Source organism: Salvelinus sp. IW2-2015, linkage group LG26, assembly GCF_002910315.2.
Source record: "Salvelinus sp. IW2-2015 linkage group LG26, ASM291031v2, whole genome shotgun sequence".
Classification (NCBI taxonomy): Eukaryota; Metazoa; Chordata; class Actinopteri; order Salmoniformes; family Salmonidae; genus Salvelinus; species Salvelinus sp. IW2-2015.
The window spans coordinates 10,151,268-10,170,258 of NC_036866.1; the positions used below are offsets into that span (position 1 = coordinate 10,151,268).

Here is an 18,991-nt window from a genome sequence, read left to right on the forward strand (position 1 = left end):
ACACTCTTGGCTTTCTCTCAACCAGCTTTGAGGTAGTCACCTGGAATGCATTTCAATTAACAGGTGTGCCTTGTTAAGTTGATTTGTTTGAGCCAATCAGTAGTGTTGTGACAAGGTAGTGATGGTAAACAGAAGATAGCCCTATTTGGTAATAGACCAAGTCCATATTATGGCAAGAACAGCTCAAATAATCAAAGAGAAACGACAGTCCTTCATTACTCTAAGACGTGAAGGTCAGTCAATCTGGAAAATTTCAAGCACTTTGAACGTTTCTTCAAGTGCAGTCACAAAAACCAACAAGCGCTATGTTGAAACTGGCTATCATGAGGACTGACACAGGAAAGGAAGACCCAGAGTTACCTCTGCTGCAGAGGATACGTTCATTAGAGTTACCAGCCTCAGTAATTGCAGCCCAAATAAATGCTTCACAGAGTTCAAGTAGCAGACGCATCTGATTCATCAACTGTTCAGAGGAGACTGCGTGAATCAGGCCTTCATGGTTGAATTGCTGCAAAGAAACCACTACTAAAGGACACCAATAATACGAAGTGACTTGCTTGGGCCAAGAAACACGAGCAATGGACATTAGACTGGTGGAAATGTGTCCTTTGGTCTGAATAGTCCAAATTTGAGTTTTTTGATTCCAACCACTGTGTCTTTGTGAGACGCAGAGTAGGTGAACGGATGATTTCTGCATGTGTGGTTCCCACCGTGAAGCATGGAGGAGGTGGTGTGGGGGTGCTTTGCTGGTGACATTGTTGGTGATTTATTTACAATTCAAGGCACACTTAACCAGCATGGCTACCACAGTAGTCTGCAGCAATACGCCATCCCATCTGGTTTGCGCTTAGTGGGACTATCATTTGTTTTTCAACATGATAATAACCCAACACACCTCCAGGCTGTGTAAGGGCTATTTGCCCAATAAGGAGAGTGATGGAGTGCTGCATCAGTGAACTTGGCATCTAGTCACCCGACCTGAACCCAATTGAGATGGTTTGGGAGGAGTTTGACCCCACAGAGTGAAGGAAAAGCAGCCAACAAGTGCTCTGCGTATGTGGGAACTCCTTCAAGACTATTGGAAAAGCATTCCAGGTGAAGCTGGTTGAGAATGCCAGGAGTGTGCAAAGCTGTTATCAAGGCAAAGTGTGGCTACTTTGAAGAATCTCAAATATAGAATATATTTTGATTTGTTAACACTTTTTTGCTTACTACATGATTCCATATGTGTTATTTCATAGTTTTGATGTCCTCACTATTATTTTAAAATAGTAAAAAGAAAAACCCTTAAATGAGTAGGTGTCCTAACACACCTTTCTATATAAGGTCCCACCTTTTATTTCAGAGTGAAAACCAGGCAATGAGGTCAAAGGAATTGACCATATAGCTTCGAGACAGGATTGTGTCGATGCACAGATCTGGTGAAGGGTACCAAAACATTTCTGCAGCATTGAAGGTCCCCAAGAACACAGTGGCCTCCATTCTTAAGTGGAAGAAGTTTGGAACCACAAAGACTCTTCCTAGTGCTGAACGCCCCGCCCAAACTGAGCAATTGGGGGAGAAGAGTCTTGGTCAGGGAGGTGACCAAGAGCCCGATGGTCATGCTGACAGAGCTCCAGAGTTCCTCTGTGGAGATGGTTGTCCTTCTGGAAGATTATCCCATCTCTGCAGCACCCTACCAATCAGGCCTTTATGGTATAGTGTCCAGACTGAAGCCAGTCCTCAGTAAAAGGCACATGACAGCCCGCTTGGAGTTTGCCAAAGGCACCTCAAGACCCTCAGACCATGAGAAACAAGATTCTCTGGTCTGATGAAACCAAGATTGAACTCTTTGGCCTGAATGCCAAGCGTCACGTCTGGAGGAAACCTGGCACCATCCCTACGGTGAAGCATGGTGGTTGCTAGGTCTGTGGCGGTCACAAAATTTAGTCAGCCGGTGATTGTCAAGCAAATAAGCATGGTGGTGGCAGCATCATGCTGTGGGAATGTTCGTCAGCAGCAGGGACTGGGAGACTAGTCAGATTGAGGAAAAGATGAGCGGAGCAAATACAGAGATCCTTGATGAAAACCTGCTCCACAGTGCTCAGGACCTCAGACTGGGGCGAAGGTTTACCTTCCAACAGGACAATGACCCTAAGCACACAGCCAAGACAACACAGAAGTGGCTTCAGGGACAAGTCTCTGAATATTCTTGAGTGGCCTAGCCAGAGCCTGGACTTGAACCCAATCTAACATCTCTGGAGAGACCTGAAAATAGCTGTGCAGCAATGCTCCCCATCCAACCAGACAGAGATGGAGAGGATCTGCAGAGAAGAATGGGAGAAACTCCCCAATTACAGGTGGGCCAAGCTTGTAGCGTCATACCCAAGAAGACTCGATGCTGTAATCGCTGCCAATGGTGCTTCAACAAAGCACTTAGTAAAGGGTCTGAATGCTTATGTAAATGTGATGTTTCCATTTATTTATTTGTATATATTCTTTGAATACATTTGCAAAAATGTCTAACCTGTTTTTGCTTTGCTTTGTCATTATAGGGTATTGTGTGTAGATTGAGGGGGGGAAGACATTTGAATCCATTTTAGAATAAGGCTAACCTTTTAGGGCTAGGCCTCCAGCTAGCGGGACAACTTCCAGTGAAACTGGTGGGAGCAATTAAAATAAATAATCATAAAAATTATGGATATTAAGCATTTAGGTTCATAAGAGTCATATCGTTTGAAAGCTTAAATTCTTGTTGATCTAACTGCACTGTCTGATTTACAGTAGCTATTACAGCGAAACATGCCATGCGATTGTCTGAGGGCGGCGCCCCACATCAAAATATTTTCTCACCGCCACAGGTTTCATAAATTCACAAATAGCGATTTAAATATTCACTTACTTTTTGAAAATCTTCGTCTGATTTGTCATCCAAAGGGTCCCATCTATAACATGTAGTGTCGTTTTGTTAGATAAAATCCTTCTTTATATCCCAAAAAGTCAGTTAAGTGGGCGCCATCGATTTGAGTAGTCCACCCATTCAACTTGCAGAGAAAGGAATCCAAAAATCTACCCCTAAACTTTGTTTCAACAAGTCAAAATAAGTTTCTATTTACTCCTCATACCCTAAAATGTAATCAAACTTTAATATTTCTTATGGAAAGAAGTATGTTCAATAGGAAGCAAATTTTAGCAGGTGCGTAATGTCTTCATGGCGTGCGCAAACATGAATTTCCAAGACTGTCCTTCTACTAAAACTGTTATTTCTTATCCGTTTTTGAAGTTACAAGCCTGAAACCTTGAAAATAGACTGACACCCTGTGGAAGCTAATATTCAGTGTGACCTTATACTTGCCATTGTAAGAGGATGGTCTCTCTCTCAAAAATATTCTGGTTGGTTTTTCTTTGGATTTTCTCCTACCATATCTATTGTGTTATATTTTCCTACATTATTTTAACACTTTGAAGTTTGTAGAAATGTTTTCTTTCCAATGGTACCAATTATATGCATATCTTGGCTTCAGGGCCTGAGCAACAGGCAGTTTACTTTGGGCATGTCATTCAGGCGGAAATTGAGAGAAAAGGGGCCAAGAAGACTCGATGCTGTAATCGCTGCCAAAGGTGCTTCAACAAAGTACTTAGTAAAGGGTCTGAATTCTTATGTAAATGTGGTATTTCCGAGGTTTTAATATTTTTTTAAATTTTTATACATTTGCAAAAATGTCTAAACCTGTTTTGTCATTATGTAGTATTGTGTGTAGATTGAGGGGGGGAACTATTTAATCAATTTTAGAATACGGCTAAATTAACAATGTGGGAAAAGTCAAGGGGTCTGAATATTTTCTGTGTGTGTGTGAAAATATCGATTTTATAATATCGTCCAAAATAATATTGTAATATGTAAGTATCCCCCCATCACTGCATTGAAATCTTCTGTTGGCTTTTCACCTGACTACAAAACATGACTGTATCAATGAACTGTGTTACCATAAGCACTCTGTCGCCATCACACTTAACTCACATGTTGAGACTACAGAATGGCCCTGCAAATTCAATGTTGCTTATTTATAGTTGAATGAGTCACTTTCCCAAGGGCAGTCACATCAATAGAATCGGCCCTTGCAATAATAACCCAATGGAATGAACAGCTATAGTATCTACAGTTGACCTCGATAGTGATATGCATTTGACTTCATATTGGTGTTAATGTTATGTCTCAGGGCGCCCAGGAGATTACATCCCACCAGAGATCTTTACTTTCCCAGGGAATTCAGGGTTCCACCTCTACGGCATGTTGTACAAACCACACAACTTGGTTCCTGGCAGGAAGCACCCTACAATCCTCTTTGTGTATGGAGGCCCCCAGGTTTGTTCAATACATTTTTTTAAATTCTGTAATATAGTCTTGTTTGTGACCGTTTGGATTTCAAGGCTAGTTATATAAAATAAAAAAAAGATAATGTTAAAGGTTTTATCTCAAATGTTTTTAATGTTGAGGGGGGGGGGGTTGTGTGCTCCAGGTGCAGTTAGTAAATAACACATACAAAGGAGTGAAGTACCTGAGGCTGAATACGCTAGCGTCACTAGGCTACGCCGTCGTGGTCATTGACGGGAGAGGCTCCTGTCAGAGAGGCCTCAAGTTCGAGGGGGCTCTGAAAAACAAAATGGTAAACAGTAACTACTCTACTAACCATACACAAGTGTTGTAGGTGTCAGTCTTTCACCTAGGTTCTTTATCAGCAGCGTTTAATTTTTTTGCAGTGCGCTACTGCTAAATTAATTTAGGGGAAACACTGAGGTATTGAAAAAATTAGATTTTTGCATTGCCAGTTTGTGATCGATCTTTATTACCAGAGTTGTGTTCAGTAAGGCACAATGTAGCAAAAAGGGCATTCTTATTGGACCAGTCCAGATAGTGAAATGGGGATGTACTATGTTTAAAAAAGTGTTCTCCTGTTTGCCTTCATGCCAGTCGTGACATTCCTTTCCCCGTCTGCTGTTCTCAGGGCCAGGTGGAGATCGAGGACCAGGTGGAGGGGCTGCAGTACGTGGCTGAAAAGTACACTTTTGTGGACCTGAGTCGCGTGGCCATCCACGGCTGGTCTTACGGCGGCTTCCTCTCCCTCATGGGCCTTGTCCACAGGCCCAATGTCTTCAAGGTGAGAGGAAAGTTCGAAGTCTCCGCTGAAGAATGTTAGGGGATTATTCTTTTGGACTATGTCACAACTTCACCTGACATGCGTTCTGTGTAAGAAATGAATTGTGACGGCAGGCTGTGTAGTTCTATGGCTTTGAACCATGAAGGGGTAGTAATGTGGCCCAGCCCTGGTTTAAGTCAACAAGCTCAAAATATTGACTCTAAAACTGAATTTAACGCTCCAAAGTCTTGACTAGTTGTACTGTACATATGGTTACTGTTCACTCTGAATCAGTTAAAATGAAGCCATTTTAGCATTAATTTAAAAGCCTGGTTGATTTGAGCTGTCCTTGTATGGTCCAGGTGGCCATAGCGGGTGCACCTGTGACGGTGTGGATGGCCTATGACACCGGTTACACGGAGCGCTACATGGACCTACCTGAGAACAACCAGCAGGGATACGAAGCCGGCTCTGTTGCCTTGCACGTAGACAAGCTGCCCAGCGAGTGAGTCATCACCATTCATTACCGTTTACTGTCAACCTCAGGGTGCTTCACAGGCAATAAGTAAAGGCAGCAGTAAAGAGACTCCAAAGTGCAGCTGTCCTGCAATACTGTTCATCACTTGTTTTTGATATGGTCCTGATGGGACAGACTTGCTTGGAATGTATGTCTCAATTAGCCTGATCCCAGATCTGTTTGTACTGTATAGGCAACTCTTATGACAATGACCATAGGAGTTGGCTATACATAACGAACAGATCTGGGACCAGGATAAGTTCTGATGCGAGGGGAAATTAAAAATGTGTTTTTTAAAACTTTTCTAGAGATAATCTTTTATATTTTGTTTTCCTACCCAGGCCTAACCGGTTACTTATATTACATGGATTCCTTGACGAGAATGTGCACTTTTTCCACACCAACTTCCTGGTGTCTCAACTGATCCGTGCGGGGAAGCCGTATCAGCTACAGGTAGGAGGGCAGTGGGTTTAGTTGTGTACATGTACCCCATCTTACACAGACCTACAATACAGTGTTCATTCAACTTCATTGTATAAAATGGCGAGCGATGATGAGAGAATTGAATATGTGCAGTGGAACCTTTTCCCAGGCTTTAGCTGATATGTTGCTGAAAACAAATGCATTCGCTACAAAGAAGAAAAGTGTGGGACTCATTTATTTTTCAAGGCCTCTTTTCAGAGCACATTAAAATAAACATTTTATAAATGAGGAAGATGGGTGCTTCCTTTCTGGGGAAAGAAAGCTCTCTTTCCTCCATTTGTTCCTTTGTCTCCATCTCTTCAGATCTACCCCAACGAGAGACACAGCATCCGCTGCCCAGAGTCTGGAGAGCACTATGAGATTATGCTGCTGCACTTCCTCCAGCAGTACCTCTGAGGGCTGCAGTTGAATGAACAGAGCCCCTGCCCCCCCCCCCCATTGCCCAATGTTACCATGCCCCTTCACATATACCACAGGAGGCTGGTGAGTGGCAGACTGGTCATAATAGCTGGAATGGAGTGAATGGAATGGTATCAAACATGTCTGATGTATTTGAAACCGTTCCATCCATTACTATGAGCTGGTCCTCCCCAATTAAGGTGCCACCTGTGATAAACACACTGTGTGCCCCATCATCTGCCATTTGCATCCGATCCCTCACACCACTCTTAAAAAACGAGATTTTTTATAACAGCCTGGAGAAGCCCTCCCATGCTACCAACCCCTTCCCACGCTGAGAGCAGAGGGTTGTCACCTGTCAGTTTTTAACTGGACAATGACTGCAGAGAAGGAGAGAAGTAGAAAATATAGAACAAACATTGAGCATTTTGAGAAAAAGAGCTTGTTAGCATCTTGGAGTGATTTTCTGTTTTTATTTGGGATTTTTGTGCCACACCCTGTTAGCAAGGGGGACCAGTATGAAAATATATGGACTACTTTTAGTCGCTCTGGATAAGAGCGTCTGCAAATGACTAAAATGTAAGTGTTTTGTTTGTTCATACTTTGGACTGTGCTGTTGTAAGTCATGGTGGATTACAGTGTTGTGTGGTGAGCCAAATGGCGTGGCCGCTGAGGACGGAATTTACACACTACCTGCAACTGGTATTTTAAGTGTGTATTAAAATAAAAAGGAATTCTTATTTTATAACGAGTGTCTAAATGTAGTAAGTCATTAAGACTACTATCTCCAATGCCATTTCACTGTAGTGATCAAGTCTTTGCTCAGCTTGTCGCCTCAGAAGACGCAGGCTTCTTTAGCTTTTGAAAACTTTCACTGACTTTCATCTCAATCGCAATGTTAAATGTATCAATAGGCTCACATGTACAGTGCATTCGGAAAGTATTCAGACCTTCACATTTTTAACATTACAGCCTTATTCTAAAATTGATTATTTATTTTTTTCCCCTCATCAGTCGACACACAATACCCCATAATGACAAAGGGAAAATTGGTTTTTAGACATTTTTGATAATTTATTCAAAATAAACAGTTACCTTATTTACATTAGTATTCAGACCCTTTGCTATGAGACTCGAAATTGAGCTCAGGTGCATCATGTTTCCATTGATCATCCTTGAGATGTTTCTACAACTTGATTGGAGTCCACCTGTGGTAAATTCAATTGATTGGACATGATTTGGAAAGGCACACACCTGTCTATATAAGGTCCCACAGTTGACAGTGCATGTCAGAGCAAAAGCCAAGCCATGATGTCGAAGGAATTGTCCGTAGAGCTCCAAGACAAGATTGTGTCAAGGCACAGATCTGTGGAATGGTACGAAAACATTTCTGCAGCATTGAAAGTCCCCAAGAACACAGTGGCCACCATCATTTTTAAATGGAAGAGGTTTGGAACCACCAAGACTCTTCCTAGAGCTGGCCACCTGGCCAAACTGAGCAATCGGAGGAGAAGGGCCTTGGTCAGGTAGCTGACCAAGACCCAATGGTCACTGACAGAGCTCCAGAGTGCCTCTGTGGAGATGGTAGAACCTTCCAGAAGGACAACCGTCTCTGCAGCACTCCAACAATTAGACCTTAATGGTAGAGTGGCCAGACAGAAGCCAGTCCTCAGTAAAAGGCACATGACAGCCCGCTTGGAGTTTGCCAAAAGGCACCTAAAGGATTCTCAAACCATGAGAAACAAGATTCTCTGATCTGATGAAACCAAGATTGAACTCTTTGGCCTGAATGCCAAGGGTCACATCTGGACGAAAACCTGGCACCATCCCTACGGTGCAGCATGGTGGTGGCAGCATCATGCTGTGGGGATGTTTTTCAGCAGCAGGGACTGGGAGACTAGTCGGGATCGAGGGAAATATGAATGGAGAGATCCTTTATGAAAACCTGCTCCAGAGCGCTCAGGAAATCAGACTGGTGCGAATGTTCACCTTCCAACAGGAGAACGACCCTAGGCACACAGCCAAGACACCGCAGGAGTGGCTTCGGGACAAGTCTCTGAGTGGCCCGGACTTAACCCGATCAAACATCTCTGGAGAGACCTGAAAATAGCTGTGAAGCGACACACCTAATCATTCGAGGGTTTTTCTTTATTTTTTACTATTTTCTGCATTGGAGAATATTAGTGAAGACATCAACTATGAAATAACACATGGAATCATGTAGTAACCTAAAGTGTTAAACAAATCAAAATATATTGATATTCTTCAAAGGAGCCACCCTTTGCCTTGATGACAGCTTTGGACACACTTGGTATTCGCTCAACCAGCTTCATGAGGTAGTCACCTGGAATGCTTTTCCAACAGTCTTGAAGGGGTTCCCACATATGCTGAGCACTTGTTGGCTGCTTTTCCTTCACTCTGCAGTCCAACTCATCCCAAACCATCTCAATTGGATTGAGGTCGGGTGATTGTGGAGGCCAGGTCATCTGATGCAGCACTCCATCCCTCTCCTTGGTCAAATAGCCCTTACACAGCCTGGAGGCGTATTAGGTCAGTGTCCTGTTGAAAAACAAATGATTGTCCCACTAAGCGCAAACCAGATAGGATAGCGTATCACAGCAGAATTCTGTGGTTGCCATGCTGGTTAAGTGTGCCTTGAATTCAAAATAAATCAGTGTCACCAGCAAAACACCATCACACCTCATCCTCCATGCTTCACGGTGGGACACATGCAGAGATCATCCGTTCACCTACTCTGTGTGTCTCTAAGACACGGCAGTTGGAATCAAATCTCAAATTTGGACTCATCAGATCAAAGGACAGATTTCCACCGGTCTAATGTCCATTGCTCGTGTTTCTTGGCCCTATCAAGTCACTTCTTCTTATTGGTGTCCTTTAGTAGTGGCTTCTTTGCAGAAATTTGACAATGAAGCAGTCTCCTCTGAATAGTTGATGTTGAGATGTGTCTTACTTGAACTCTGTGAAGCATTTATTTGGGCTGCAATATCTGAGGCTGGTAACTCTAATGAACTTATCCTCTGCAGCAGAGGTAACTCTGGATCTTCCTTCCCTGTGGCAGTCCTCATGAGAGACCGTTTCATCATAGCGCTTGATGGTTTTTGCAACTGCACTTGAAGAAACTTTCAAAGTTCTTGAAATTTTCCCTATAGACTGACCATGTCTTAAAGTAATGGTCTGTCCTTTCTCTTTGCTTATTTCAGCTGTTCTTGCCATAATATGAATTTGGTCTTTTACCAAATAGGGCTATCTTCTGTATACCACCCCTACCTTGCCACAAAATAAATTGGCTCAAATGCATTAAGAAGGAAATAAATCCCACAAATTAACTTTTTACAAGGCACACCTGTTAATACAGGATCGGTGTGTGTGTGTCCCCCTGCGGGTCTGTTGAGCTAACATAGGCTTATGGGATTAGCAAGAGGTTGTAAGTAACAAGAGAATTTCCCAGGACATAGACATATCTGATATGGGCAGAAAGCTTTATTAAAATTCTTGTTAATCTAACTGCACTGTCCAATTTAGAGTAGCTATTTCAGTGAAAGAATACCATGCTATTGTTTGAGGAGAGTGCACAGTTATGAACTTGAAAATGTATCAATAAACCAGTTGGCAATTTTGGGCAGTCTTGATACATCATTTTGAACAGAAATACAATGGTTCATTGGATCACTCTACAAGTTTGCACATACACTGCTGCCATCTAGTGGCCAGAATCGTGCCTAACCTGGACTAATGCATAGCTTTTCTCTTGCATTTCAAAGATGACACACGCATGTTCTTTTCTTTGTATTATCTTTTACCAGATCTAATGTTATATTCTCTTACATCAATTTCACATTTCCACAAACTTCAGTGTTTCCTTTCAAATAGTATCAAGAATATGCATATCCTTGCTTCAGGTCCTGAGCTACAAGCAGTTAGATTTGGGTATGTTATTTTAGGCGAAAATTTTAAAAAGGGTCTGATCCTTAAGAGCATTGAAATGCATTCCAGGTGACTACCTCATGAAGCTGGTTGAGAGAATGCCAAGAGTGTGCAAAGCTGTCATCAAGGAAAAGGGTGGCTACTTTCAAGAATCTCAAATACAAAATATATTTTGATTTGTTTCATACTTTTTTTGTGTGGGTAACATCCAGGTTAAGCAAGCGGGTGGCAGTTCATGTTTTGGGAAACGCGTGACTCGACCTTCGCCTCTCCTGAGCCTGTTGAGGAGTTGCAGAGATGAGACAAGATGGCAATTGGATATCATGAAAAAGGGGGTAAAAAAAAAGAATAAGGCTGTATCGTGACAAAATGCGGAAAAAGTCAAGGGGTCTGAATACTTTCCGAATGCTCTGTAACTCGGTTATCAGCCATATGGTACAAAAACAACCGCTGGAATTCTTATGTCTTTATTGTAAGGATGTCTGTAATTTATGTTCTATGCACTGTGTTCTGTTTCTATGGGGCATTGGCCATTTATGCAAATGAGACATGATAACCCTTAATTTATAACTTGGGGAATACTAAGCTTGGTTGTGGTTGTATCTGTCTGTAATTTTAAGGGAAGCGGTTGTATCGTCGTTTATTTCACAAGGGGAGCGGTATTTTTTATTATTCTTTGTGCCATCTTGAGTACAACCTATAAACCTGCAGGATCCAGACAAAATAAGTCATAGTAGATTTAAGGACTCATTTCACCCAAACAATCAAACATTGCAAATATAACTGTCACTTTTACATTTCTTTAAGATATTTTGTTTGAAGTAGTTACATTCAAATAATTTTTTTAATGGATATTAATGTACAATATATTACTATTGGAAGTATAGAAGTGACAATATGACGTTGAGTTTCTCACATTCGACAGACAAAGTATAACAACTAAAATAAACAGTTGGACCCTTCCAAAGGGTGTAAAGTGCTACAATGTATCAGGCGATGTGACTGAACTAGTGTCCACTGAGAGTGAAATATGACATTGATCCAATGTGAATGGGATGTTCTTGCAAGATTGCTACACAAAAGCAGATGTTATGAACAACAAAATTCATGGTAATTCTGCTAACATCTTGTTGACGGTGGGAAATAAGTTCTTAAACTCACAGGCTCAATATTGTACACTTTTTGTATACTATTTTTATACTGAAGGTCTAATAATAACCGTGATCCACTGTAGCTGGGGCAATCTTCAATACAGTGGTCTTCCAAAATATCAGTTCCTTCCTTTGCTGTTGTCTTTGAAGTATGTTGGGTTTTCTAGGGTACTTGCCATTCAGGTTGGATTGGCCGCAGTTGCTGAACCACCAGCCACCTATGAGGAAACAAGACACTTGTTAGAGGACATACTTTTAGATAAAAAGTTCAGTAAGGTAAAAAAAAAATTGGCAATTTTTAGAGTAAAATGTTCAAGAAGCACTAAAATACCTGAGAGTTGCTTGGCACAGTTGACGTCTGTGTTAAGATCGTTGTCTCTGTCAATAGTGGAGAAGGACAGACCTGAGGGCCCGGTGGTTAAGGGTGTAGTTACTCTCTTCTCCATCCAATCGGAATGTATACTGCACAGACTGAGCGTCTCCCATCCAATCAGACAGCTCCACCAGCAGTGTGAGCTCTTCCTGTTTGGTCAGAGTGTGGATATTGTCCAGTCCCAGCCAAAACTCGCCTAAAAGAGAATTAGAATCCGGATTATTCACATGAACGTGTGCATTATTTAAACATAAATATTGGCTGTATTGAAAGGGTTTCCATATACATTTGCTCTAATGAAATAACACCATTCAGGCTGCCAAAGCCTTTTTGATAGGCCTCCCATAATTGATTGAAATTTTGGGATCCATCTTGCCGTCGTTGGATGACCGTCCATCCACCTTCTGTAAAAGAAAAGACGGGAAGAGAAGGAATTAGCCAAGTAATGTTCCAATTGTTCCACAGCCGATGGGGTTTTCTGTGCAAAGCAACTTTTCTTGGAGAAGCCTGTATCCGCAAGGACAAATTCCAGCCAATGGCGATATAGAAGTTTAGAGCAACCAAGAACAAGGCGATTTTGTTTCCCTTTCACTCACCAGCAGTCATTTCACAGAAGACGTCAAAGGGCTGAGAGTTGCGAGGCCGGATGGCGTACACTCCATTATTTCTCTCCCCTTTCAGGAACAACTCATGGCAGTCCGTGGCCAACTCTGAAACAACAAAAATGATACACGTTGATCAGTAACCATTCATTAAACCTATTCGGTGGCAACTTGTATAATGGTCTAGGGCAGTGGTTCACAAACTTTTTATAGTCCCGTACCCCTCCAAACATTCAACCTCCAGCTGCGTACCCCCTCTAGCACCAGGGTCAGCGCACTCTGATTTTTTAAATATATTTTTTTAACCATCATTGTAAGCCTGTGTAACCGATGTGAAATGGCTAGCTAGTTAGCGGTGGTGTGCGCTAATAGCGTTTCAGTCGGTGACGTCACTCGCTCTGAGACCTGAAGTAGTTGTTCCCCTTGCTCTGCAAGGGCCGTGGCTTTTGTGGAGCGCTGGGTAACGATGCTTCGTGGGTGACTGTTGTTGATGTGTGCAGAGGGTCCTTGGTTCGGGGCGAGGAGAGTGACGGAAGCAATACTGTTACACCTGCCACACACACACTATACGATACATTTATTAAACATAAGAATGAGTGTGAGTTTTTGTCACAACCCGGCTTGTGGGAAGTGACAAAGTTGGGACCAGGGCACAAACAATAATAATCAATAATTTTGCTCTGTATTTAACCATCTTACACACAAAACCTTATTTGTTCATCAAGAATTGTGAATAACTCACCACAGGTTAATGAGAAGGGTGTGCTTGAAAAGATGCACATAACTCTGCAATGTTGGGTTGTATTGGAGAGTCTCAGTCTTAAATCATTTTCCACACACAGTCTGTGCCTGTATTTAGTGTAACGCATAAAATTCACTGGCTTGTATGCGAAGCAGTAATTGTTTCAAAACATCGCCTGCCATGATGCGTCGTGAAACAGTGTTGTTTGATGGAGTCATTGTCTGCATAGTTTTTTGGGCCTTTTACCCCAGCATTGTACCAGCCATATCTGCGGCACCAGGAAGAATAAAGTCCTCCACAATATTATGGTGCTTGCCTGTCCTAGCTACTCGGTAGCTCACCATTATAAGACGCTTCTAGCCCCTTCCTATTAATGTTATCTGTTGCTTTTATCCATGTCTTACTACTCAAACGTAGTCTTAATTCTCGCTCAAACTCCTGTGGCTTATTTTTCAAATTGGCATGCTTTGTTTTAAAAAATCTGCACAAAAGTGAAGGTTTCATCGAGTTGTGCGATAGCCACAGTGTGTTATATGTGCAAAAGTACTGAGGAAAGACACTACTCCCAATATAAGTGAACCCCAAATCAATGTAGTTCTCCTCATATTTGAGCTTCTTTGATGGTTCAACTTCCCTGTCTGTTGCTCGGTGCTTTCCCGGGTAAGGGGGCAGTAGCTCTTCGGCTGCATCAGATTCACAACTGTCAGTGTCCATGCTAGCTGGGCTAACAACAAATGTAGAATTACTGATGCTAGCATTGGATCTGCTCGTGGAAATAGAACAACTTATGTTGTCTGCAGGTGCAGGTGTAGTACTGCTGGTAGTAGCAGTACTACCAGTAGAGCTGGTATGTGGCTCTATGGACGCAGGCCCTTTTCTTAACCGTTAATCCATTTTCGAGCAAACGGAATGAGTAGCAGCTACGTTTGGCTACACACGAACCGTTAGTGGAATTCCCGCGAGAGAGTAACGGTTAATGTGATTGGATGTTATTTGACTAGGCTTTTTTACCTTTTTTATTGTTGTTATTTCGCTGAATACTAGATGGTAAAAAAAAAATTGGCAGTGAAACAAGGCTACTCTGCGAGGGGGGATAGAACCTCACCCAAATGTATAGCCCCGTTGGAAAATATAAATGGGCTGTTAGAAAATGTGAAGAAATAAAAAAAGAAAAAAATATTTTTCTTGCTACCCCAGACGGCATTGCACGTACCCCACTTTGGGTATTCCTGGTCTAGGGCAATGCACATGTTTATCAATGACTATATACAAAGGACTGAAAGATAGATGTCTACTGTCGTGGCCACGACAGTATTGAGAATGACACAAATATAAATTTTCACAGTTTCAGTTTGTATGATGGCAATTTGCATATGCTCCAGAATTGTTATGAAGAGTGATCAGAGGAATTGCAATTAATTGCAAAGTCCCTCTTTGCCATGCAAATGAACTGAATCCCCCCCAAAAATGTCCACTGCATTTCAGCCCTGCCACAAAAGGACCAGCTGACATCATGTCAGTGATTCTCTCATTAACACAGGTGTGAGTGTTGACGAGGACAAGGCTGGAGATCACTCTGTCATGCTGATTGAATTCGAATAACAGACTGGAAGCTTCAAAAGGAGGGTGGTGCTTGGAATCATTGTTCTTCCTCTGTCAACCATGGTTACCTGCAAGGAAACACGTGCCGTCATCATTGCTTTGCAAAAAAAGGGCTTCACAGGCAAGGATATTGCTGCCAGTAAGATTGCACCTAAATCAACCATTTATCGGATCATTAAGAACTTCAAGGAGAGCGGTTCAATTGTTGTGAAGAAGGCTTCAGGGAGCCCAAGAAAGTCCAGCAAGCGCCAGGACCGTTTCCTGAAGTTGATTCAGCTGCGGGATCGGGGCACCACCAGTACAGAGCTTGCTCAGGAATGGCAGCAGGCAGGTGTGAGTGTATCTGCACACACAGTGAGGCGAAGACTTTTGGAGGATGGCCTGGTGTCAAGAAGGGCAGCAAAGAAGCCACTTCTCTCCAGGACAACATCAGGGACAGACTGATATTCTACAAACGGTACAGGGATTGGACTGCTGAGGACTGGGGTAAAGTCATTTTCTCTGATGAATCCCCTTTCCGATTGTTTGGGGCATCCGGAAAAAAGCTTGTCCGGAGAAGACAAGGTGAGCGCTACCATCAGTCCTGTGTCATGCCAACAGTAAAGCATCCTGAGACCATTCATGTGTGGGGTTGCTTCTCAGCCAAGGGAGTGGGCTCACTCATAATTTTGCCTAAGAACACAGCCATGAATAAAGAATGGTACCAACACATCCTCCGAGAGCAACTTCTCCCAACCATCCAGGAACAGTTTGGTGACGAACAATGCCTTTTCCAGCATGATGGAGCACCTTGCCATAAGGCAAAAGTGATAACTAAGTGGCTCGGGGAACAAAACATCTATGTTGTGTCCATGGCCAGGAAACTCCCCAGACCTTAATCCCATTGAGAACTTGTGGTCAATCCTCAAGAGATGGGTAGACAAACAAAAACCCACAAATTCTGACAAATTCCAAGCATTGATTATGCAAGAATGGGCTGCCATCAGTCAGGATGTGGCCCAGAAGTTAATTGACAGCATGCCAGAGCAGATTGCAGAGGTCTTGAAAAAGAAGGGTCAACACTGCAAATATTGACTCTTTGCACCAACTTCATGTAATTGTCAATAAAAGCCTTTGACACTTATGAAATGCTTGTAATTATACTTCAGTATTCCATAGTAACATCTGACAAAAATATCTAAAGACACTGAAACAGCAAACTTTGTGGAAATTAATATTTGTCATTCTCAAAACTTTTGGCCACGACTGTAGTGTTTTTCAGCTTTTGTAGCGTTCTCCTCCCTTTCAACAGCTGTAACAGTTCAGGATGGTGTAGAAGAGGAACTCAGAGGGATATGGTCTGGCTTTTGACAAACTGGAGAAAAGGTTTTGTGTTGAAGAATAGGTAGTGTGAATTGGAGTTTTGGAAATTCAACGAAATTGACTAGCGGTAATTCAATGTCCATATTCTATTAGGATGTATTAGGCTTACCAGTTAGAGAAGCGTCTCCTTTAGTGTAATCCTTCATTGATATTTCCTGATGTTTCCGCCTTACAACAGACTTCACTCTCCTCTGTTTAACCTGAGGGAAAAGACAAACATGTACCATCAGATATTGTACACACACCTACACACAATAGGGGTTATTGTACAGTACATACCTCGCCCTGGAGTGCCTGTAGGTGCATGTTCTGTTTCTCCAGTTTGTCCTGCTGTTGCCTTATTCTGTCCACCAGGTAATCTATCCGTTTATTCTGTGCCTCCAGTAACCGTTGAGGAAAGAAGTGACACATGAGATCTGTTTTCTGTTTTTCGTTGTTCACAATCTCTTCTTCCGACTATATTCATAATGTGGGACACGGATGTACTTTCTGTAATTGCAGTATATTGAAGCTTGACTTGTATAACTTCACTGTCCATCACAAGATCAAACTGTCAATGTTAGTGAAACCTGGGTTCAAATACTATTTAGGGTACTTCAATGACTTCCAAAGACATTTGAAAGTATTTCAATCTTTAAAAAAACAACTAGGAATTAGAATGTAGTTGGAAATACACTTTGAAATTACTCAAATACACAGTATTTATAGAAATATAAAAATACTCTCATGCATATGAATCAAGTCTGTTTGGTACTGTATTTGAATTCCGTTTTTGAAAATACTTTCAAATAGTAGGCTATTTATAGGAAAGTATTTGAAACATCTTTAAAATACTTCCATAGAATTAGTTTATTTGGCCCACATTATTTGAAAATATTAAAATACAAAAAAGTATTTAAAAAAACATGTATTGGAACCCTATGATGTGAGTCAACACGTTTTTGTTTTATTCTGTTTAGCATGTTATTAATCATTTTAATTAAGTAATGGAAGATTTACTCCCCGATAATATTTTAGATATCACCCACAGTGCATTGTGGAAAAAGTGGCAGATTATTCTCTTACCTGGATGAAGTTGGCATCATCACTGCGGTTGTTACTGCTGTTGTTCAGCTTCAGCCCCCGTCCTTGCTGCATTCCATCCACCCGCTCTTCTAGCCTGTCCATCCTGGTGTGGATTCTCTGGCGCTCTGCCCTCAGCTCCTCAGCACTCGCATGCACCTCAGCAGACATGTTCACCACCATCTCCTGGGCTCTGGTCTTCAGTGCCTCTCCACCCTCCTACAGGCTCTTGGTCTCCCTGCCCAAGTTGGCCACTGTGCCATTGAAGGCTTTCAGCTTGATGGAGATGTCTCTCATCTGGCTCTTGGTTTTCTCAACGTGTTCTTTGAGGCCCTGGCCCAGCTGAAGAAGCCGGTGGGCCACCACGTTCACGTCATCCCAGGAGGCGTACTGAGCCCTGTCTCTCCCAAATGAGAAACTGGTCACCATATGGACCAAGATGGCTGCTAACAGCAGTAGGAATGCCAGTGTTGGCTTCATATTTTGTTTTCACTAGTGTCTTTGGTCGAAGCGACAATGCTGATCTTGGTTCAGCTCAGCTGGAGAAGTCTTGTTCTTTCTTCTGTTATACAGCCTCAGAGGTTTATATATCCTGTTGGTCACATGCTGCGGATACTAGGCAGTTCTGATTGGATGCTCCTCGGGTAGTAGGGGTGTAGCAAGCAAAGTCTAACTCTCCATTGTCACTCTAGTCACATTCTTTTAGGGAACATGCACCTTGATGAGCAATAAGCTGTCTGTGCAACTTTGATATATCAATCAAACTTTACCTCCTATTGAACAAAAAATATACATAATACACCCTCATAGTACATTATTGACAGGACCAGTATGCATTATGTGACGTTATAAAAAATAAAGTAACTAGCTTTGGCTTGTGTGATCCAGAACGGCTCAAATGAGTTTCAGTAGCCTGAGGCAGCTTGATGTACAAGTACACCCCCTGGATAGGATGCTATTCTATCTCAGGACTTTACCGTCAATCTATCTCAATGCTGAGTGCCAAGCAGAGACTCATCAGGTCCCATTTTCCCAACCTCCCAATCTCTGGGCCATATTCAACAAAAATGTTTATTGCTGAAAGTATTTTGGGAAAGAAGATGTGAGATGATGTGTTTATCTATCTTGATTTTCCTTTTAAGGAAGTTAGTTTTCACCTCCGTAATTGTCTCATCTCTAAAGGAAGTTGCTGTTAAACTAAATTATGTTTCACATTCATTATTGTTTGTTTAGCAGTGTTGCACAACATAGATATAGCCTATCCTATTAGATCCTGTTATTCTGGTGCACTCAAGTGTCTAGCTAGCAGGACAGTCGTGATCATCATTATGTGTTGTGGAAAGCTGATTCAAACAGAGGCAGTGTGAATTAGGGGAAAGTTCAGGCTCAGAGAATAGTGGTATTTTGGGGAATATCAATTTGATGAAACAAGTGGTGACAGCATTTGACTTGCATTAGACACTCAAGTTTGTTTTGATAGATCCACTATGCCAAACATTTGTGAGGATATTTATTTAATTAATACTATGTTTTTCTGTTCCATCAATGGTACTTTTGACTAAGAATTTTACTTGAAGTACTTTTATGAAATGGTTTTATACATATTACTGTGTATTTATGTAGTTGGCTAATTAAA

General features: G+C 42.0%; 2 protein-coding genes and 1 pseudogene across 4 annotated transcripts in view; 1 reads left to right on the forward strand and 2 right to left on the reverse strand.

The window, feature by feature from the left end:
- The window catches only part of LOC111952629 (dipeptidyl peptidase 9), a 28,322-nt gene extending 20,701 nt beyond the window's left edge, over nucleotides 1-7,621 (forward strand). For all 3 annotated transcript variants that reach the window (XM_023971498.2, XM_023971497.2, XM_023971499.2), the window contains 6 exons: nucleotides 4,200-4,345; nucleotides 4,500-4,646; nucleotides 4,986-5,138; nucleotides 5,480-5,622; nucleotides 5,976-6,087; nucleotides 6,421-7,621. In XM_023971498.2, coding sequence (XP_023827266.1) covers nucleotides 4,200-4,345; nucleotides 4,500-4,646; nucleotides 4,986-5,138; nucleotides 5,480-5,622; nucleotides 5,976-6,087; nucleotides 6,421-6,513 — 794 coding nt within the window. In that variant the 3' untranslated portion in view covers nucleotides 6,514-7,621. The remainder of the gene's footprint in view (nucleotides 1-4,199; nucleotides 4,346-4,499; nucleotides 4,647-4,985; nucleotides 5,139-5,479; nucleotides 5,623-5,975; nucleotides 6,088-6,420) is intronic.
- A 2,374-nt stretch (nucleotides 7,622-9,995) lies between these two features.
- On the reverse strand, nucleotides 9,996-16,954 carry LOC111953082 (angiopoietin-related protein 4-like). Its single transcript, XM_070435105.1, has 6 exons — nucleotides 16,573-16,954; nucleotides 16,403-16,493; nucleotides 12,582-12,695; nucleotides 12,272-12,389; nucleotides 11,944-12,181; nucleotides 9,996-11,830 (listed from the first exon to the last, which is right to left on the reverse strand). The coding sequence occupies exons 1-5, from the start codon at nucleotides 16,702-16,704 to the stop codon at nucleotides 12,103-12,105; spliced, it is 534 nt and encodes a 177-aa protein (XP_070291206.1). The 5' UTR covers nucleotides 16,705-16,954; the 3' UTR covers nucleotides 9,996-11,830; nucleotides 11,944-12,102.
- A 42-nt stretch (nucleotides 16,955-16,996) lies between these two features.
- On the reverse strand, nucleotides 16,997-17,900 carry LOC111953084 (angiopoietin-related protein 3-like; annotated as a pseudogene).
- Between the last annotated feature and the right edge of the window lie 1,091 nt (nucleotides 17,901-18,991).